This window comes from Schistocerca serialis, chromosome 3 (genome assembly GCF_023864345.2).
Source record: "Schistocerca serialis cubense isolate TAMUIC-IGC-003099 chromosome 3, iqSchSeri2.2, whole genome shotgun sequence".
NCBI classification, from domain to species: Eukaryota; Metazoa; Arthropoda; class Insecta; order Orthoptera; family Acrididae; genus Schistocerca; species Schistocerca serialis.
The window spans coordinates 894574551-894580550 of NC_064640.1; the positions used below are offsets into that span (position 1 = coordinate 894574551).

The 6000-nt window shown below is 35.1% G+C and overlaps 1 protein-coding gene across 2 annotated transcripts in view; it reads left to right on the forward strand.

Moving 5' to 3' along the window:
- Positions 1-5502, forward strand: part of LOC126471138 (delta(14)-sterol reductase LBR-like) — a 765587-nt gene extending 760085 nt beyond the window's left edge. For both annotated transcript variants that reach the window (XM_050099231.1, XM_050099232.1), the window contains one exon: positions 5275-5502. In XM_050099231.1, coding sequence (XP_049955188.1) covers positions 5275-5402 — 128 coding nt within the window. In that variant the 3' untranslated portion in view covers positions 5403-5502. The remainder of the gene's footprint in view (positions 1-5274) is intronic.
- Positions 5503-6000: the final 498 nt, after the last annotated feature.

The following is a 6000-nucleotide window of genomic DNA, read 5'->3' on the forward strand; positions in this document are numbered from 1 at the left end:
TCATCATCTCGATATCTGTCTCTTCAATGCACCTACCCACATTTGTGTTGCCCATGACACTTCTTTGTCTATTAAACTTACGATCTCTTCCCTCAATCTCATGGCATCACTGCAATTGATGTTATACCTCAGTCTTTATGACAGTGATCACTTTTGCCAATCCAAATGCTGTATGGGCAGAATAATAAAGAAGCATTAAGTGGGTGTGATCTTCCACACACCAGCCAAGATGGCAGCTCTTCCCGGATCTGTGAAAGATGATCTGCTTTTACGAATTTATGAAATTCCTTGTCAGCATGTTAAAAGTTGCATAGAATAAACAATATGCTCTGTACAAGAATGTTGCATCAAACACAAGCTATATATCCGCTTTCTACAGCCCAACAAAGCTGCAATGCCTGACCATTGTATTTCCATTGGCCATTGCATGAATTATGGGAAAGTCAAGATACTGTTCACAGCCTCATCCTACTGGTATTCAGTGATCAAGAAATCTGTCGAAATACAATTAGCAGACAATATGCTCAGCTGAGGAGATAGTTCGCACCTCGGCAAATAACGGAAACTACTCATTTCATGTCTGCGCTCTCAGAAAAATTATTGTTCTGAGTCTTTGCTGTCTGACATTCCAACACTTCACACATTTTAATAATTAACCCCATGATTCCTAAGCACATTAGATTCACTTCATCCATTTTAATAATTAACCACATGATTCCTTAGAACATTAGATTTGTTGACTCAGCACTTTTTTATTCTGAGAAGCCTAATGAAAAATCTATGAGTGTGCTCTTGTGCCGACTGTCTTATCTCCGATGCACACACATTTACTCACAGTGTATCATTGTGACAAGTGGCTTTAATTCAGTGATGGCCTCACCTTGAAGAGCAAACATGACAACACCCCAAGCCACATGACCACTTCCATCATGGAATTTTTTACCATAAAAGGCATTCTTGTTGTTCCACACCCCCCCCCCCCCCCCCCCCCCCACCATTGGCCTCATCTGAGTCCTTATCACCTTTTTTCTTCTCCCGAAATTGAAAAATATCTTAAAAGGATGTCATTTTGTGATTTGCAAGAATATTCAAACAAATGTGATCAAACTGTTAAAAAAAAAGGCCCTACCAATTGAAGCCTTTTGGAACTGCTAGCAGGATTGGGAATGACAACTCTGCTGATGTATAGCTGCCAAAGGGAACTACTTTGAAGGGGACATTGTTATCGTTTGAAAAAAAAAAAATGAAAACATTGGTAGATAAAAAATCAGTCTCACTGCTCTTCTCACACACTTCGTATGTGTATTATTGTGAAGTGTGTGACAGAGGGTACTTTTTACCATACTATATACTGAAGTTTCTTGTATTCTATCCATGTATTGAGAGTGGTAAGATTTTGTGTGTTTTGAGGTTTTTTTTCTGCTACACATAAAAAGTCTGTAACCATTTGCACCATCCCTTGATGTTCCCTGTAAGTCCAACCTGATATGAGTTCCATACACTTGAATATTACTCAAGTATAGGGCATAAAAGTGTATTTTAAGTCCCCTCTTTTGTAGGCAAACTGTGTTTTCCCAGTGTTTTATCAGTTAACTATCGCCTGTGATTTGCTTCAACTACAACTGAGCCAAAGTGGTTGTTCTGTCGCACATCTCTACATATTGTTGAGGAAAGGGGAAAAAAGGTATGGAGAGTTAAAGCAGTCCTCATCACGAAGGTTCTTTCAAACAATTCAGTGCTGCATTAGGCACGGTCATATTGTAGATAGTATGCTCTTGGCCTCCTCTGACCTTTGAGATGACTAGATACAGGTGGACTCCGAACTGTGGTGCCATTTGGTATTTTTCACTTTAACAAATTATTGCTAGATATGAAAGAAGTGATAAGTGACAGGAAAAATTCTTTGACTTTACTGAGATTTGAAAGCTCGACCTTTGGATTTACTGTCTGGCACTTGCTCACATAGCCTTCAAGGCACACACATTTATGATATGACTGACAAGGTGTGACTCATTAATCTTATAGTTAAAAGGATATCACATGTTTATGTTCCACGAAGTGCACCACTTTGTATTTAGATATTATGAGCAAGTTGCCAGTCTTTGTGCTTGACATATTTTGTCGAGATCTAGTCAGATATTATGGTAATTTTTACCAGATCAAATTTCTTCATAAATAACAGCATGATAGATGAAAAGCTTGAGACAGCAACTATTATTATACTTGAATGCTGTCAATTTGCTGTGCTGGCCACCATTGATAGGATTAAACTACCCTTTTATTTTATATGTTTCAGTACTACATAGTTTTGGCTGTGTAGCCATTCTCAAGTGTCTGTTACACGTATCAGCTCCAATAGTTTGGATTAGATTAGATTAGTACTTGTTCCATAGATCATGAATATGACATTTCGTAATGATGTGGAACGTGTCAGGTTAATAAAAGGTGTCTATACAAGATATTACATTAGACAAAATATTACATGACACTCAATATTTTTAAATTTTTTTTTTGTTGGGGGTTAGGAAATTACCCACTTACTATATCCAACAATTCATCTAATGAGTAGAAGGAGTTACCATTAAGGAATTCTTTTAATTTCCTTTTAAATGCTATATGGCTATCTGTCAGACTTTTGATGCTATTAGGTAAGTGACCAAAGACTTTGTGGCAGCATAATTTACCCCCTTCTGAGCCAAAGTTAGATTTAACCTTGAGCAGTGAAAATCATCCTTTCTCCTAGTGTTGTAGCCGTTACACTGCTATTACTTTTGAATTCCTTCGGATTGTTAATAACAAATTTCATAAGTGAATATGTATATTGTGAGGCTACAGTGAAGCTTTCTAGTTCTTTAAATAAGTGTCTGCAGGAGGATCTTGGATGAGCTCCAGCAATTATTCTGATTACACGCTCTAGTGCAATGAACACTCTTTTACTCAATGATGAGTTACCCCAGAATATGATGTCATACGAAAGCAGAGAATGAAAATAGGTGTGGTAACCTAATTTACTCAGATGTATGTCGCCAAAATTTGCAATGACCCTAATAGAATAAGTAGTTGAACTCAAACGTTTCAGCAGATCCTCAGTGTGTTGTTTCCAGTTCAACCCCTTATCAATGCATACACCTAGAAATTTGAATATTCTACCTTAGCTACCGATTTCTGATCGAAGTCTATATTTATTAATGGTGTCATTCCATTTCCTGTGTGGAACTGAATATACTGTGTTTTGTCAAAGTTTAATTAGAGCCCATTTGCAGAGAACCACTTAATGATTTTCTGAAAAACATCGTTTACAATTTCACCAGTTAATTCTTGTCTGTCGGGTGTGATAGCTATACTTGTATCATCGGCAAAAAGTACCAGCTTTGCATCTTCGTGAATATAGAATGGCAAGCCATTAATATATATTAAGAACAGCAGAGGACCCAAGACCGAACCTTGTGGCACCCCATTCTTGATTGTTCCCCAGTTTGAGAAATCACCAGTTTTTTGCATATTATGTGAACTGTTTATTTCAACTTTCTGCACTCTTCCAGTTAGGTATGATTTAAACCATTTGAGCACTGTTCGATTCATACCACAGTACTTGAGCTTATCTAGAAGTATTCCATGATTTACACAATCAAAAGCCTTTGATAGATCACAAAAAATCCCAACGGGTGACTTCCGGTTACTCAGAGCATTTAATATTTCATTAGTGAAAGTGTATATAGCATTTTCCGTTGAAAAACCCTTCTGGAAACCTAACTGACATTTTGTTAAAACTTTATTTTTACAAAGGTGTGAAGCTACTCTACAATACATTACTTTTTCAAGAATTTTGGATAAGGCAGTCAGAAGAGAGATTGGGCGGTAGTTGTTGACATCAGATGTATCCCCTTTTTTATGCAGTGGTATAACAATGGCATACTTCAGTCTATCTGAGAAAATACCCTTCTTCAGGGAGCTATTACATATGTGGCTAAGAATCCCACTTATCTCTTAGGAACAAGCTTTTATTATCCTGCTGGAAATGCCATCAATTCTATGTGAGCTTTTATTCGTAAGAGTGTTTATTATCTTCCTAATTTCAGGAGGAGAGGTGGGTGGAATTTCAATTGTATCAAATGGTGTGGGTAAGGCCTCTTCCATTAACTGCTTTGCTTCTTCTAATGAATATTTAGATCCTATTTTCTCTACAACATTTAAAAAATTATTATTCAAAATGTTTTTGACTTCCAGCTTGTTATTTATCAAGTTTCCATTCACTTTGATGGTAATGCCGTCATCCTGTACTCTTGGTTGTCCTGTCTCCCTTGTAATAATAATCCAAATTTTTTTGATATTGTTATTAGTCAGCAACAAAAAATTAGGAGAAAAAAAATTGTGTAGTTGTAAATTTTTGTACAGTGTTTGGAGGATGTGTCATGAACAACATATTGAAAATCCCCACCGGTGGAGGGGGGGGGGGTGCAGTTAAAAGTAATTTTTTTTTTTAGAATAACTTAAAAACTGCAGATTCCTGTAAAAATGCTTTCCAGTACAAAATTGAAATACATAAAACTTTATATGGGAATGGTGTTCCTCATTTTCTTTCTAGGACTAATAGTTTCCTCATTGCCTTGTTTCTTCTATTCATAGTACTGATAATATCATATTTGAAGAAAATAGGTTGGTTTGCATGTGATCAGTCTTTTTATAACTGGCGCTAGTTTCCACAGAGTAAGTCATTTTGTTGCAGTTAGGTCATAATGTTTGAACTCTTAATGTCTTCTAGTATTCTGATAAAACTAGATAAGTCTTTTAGGACTTCTAATACCTATAAGGTATAGCCTTATAAAAGGAGCTGTCCCATAACCCTATTTTCTAGTAGAAATTATGTTTGTTTCTGTGTTCTCTATAATCTTTCAAAGCTGGAAATACTTTTTCCATGTTGAGTATACAGTATCAGTCAACTGTATTTTTGCCATTCTCATCACCACTTAACTGCTTAATAGGCATCATGAATGATGTAAACACTTTTTTTAATCATGAAAAAGAAGTACAGGCACAGTATCTCACTTTCATTTGTAAGCAATGAACCATAAACTGATCATTCTGCATAATGCATCTATTGTTTACTATGTATGTTAACATTTTATATCAAGTGAGATACATTTGTTTGCATGTTAATGTTCTTGGCGTTAATGTGCTTCCTTTATAATGTGTTTAGCTGTAACTTCAAATGTTAAGCTTGTTGCCAAGTTTAATCACCATGACATTTCATTTTATAGCTGTTATTTCTTGCAGGTACCACTTACCTTGGTATTTTCATAATACCATCAGCATTTACAGTTACTGTGCTTTCAAGAGCCTTCAGGGAATATAAACGTTCAGCAGCCTATCAAGCAGGTGAAGTTAACACCAAACAATACTAAGCTGTAATTCTCAGTAACTCTTGTGAAACAAGATCATGCTAAATGATTGTGAATATGGGGCTAACTGCCATGTTCAAATATGGAATCATTTATAAAATGTTTTTTTCTTTTTTTGTGATAACTACTGTGCACTATTTGAACTGTCTTTGTTTAGCAATTGAGCACATACATTTTCTTAAAAAAGAGTTTTCAAAGATTTTAAGATGGTCTAAAATTACAAATGATCTTTATGTAGCACTTTTTATGTTCTTGTAAGTAATCTGAAAGATTATAGGAGCATCAACATTTATTGTGGCAAGTTTAGTTTTTATTGATCTAAGAAGACTGTTAAAACAGTAATTTTTTTAAAAATATGTCTTTGGCTAGTACTTATAGTTAATTACTTAATATTATTATTATTATTATTATTATTATTATTATTATTATACGTATCACTCTACAGTGTTATTATTAGTATTATTATACGTATCACTTTATGAGAGTACAAATTAAAGCCCTTACTGATTGATATGTTATAAACGCCATTCAGACTATGGCACGAACTGAACAAATATCATTTCATGCTGTGTATTTTATATTTGGTTATTTTCTGTATTTT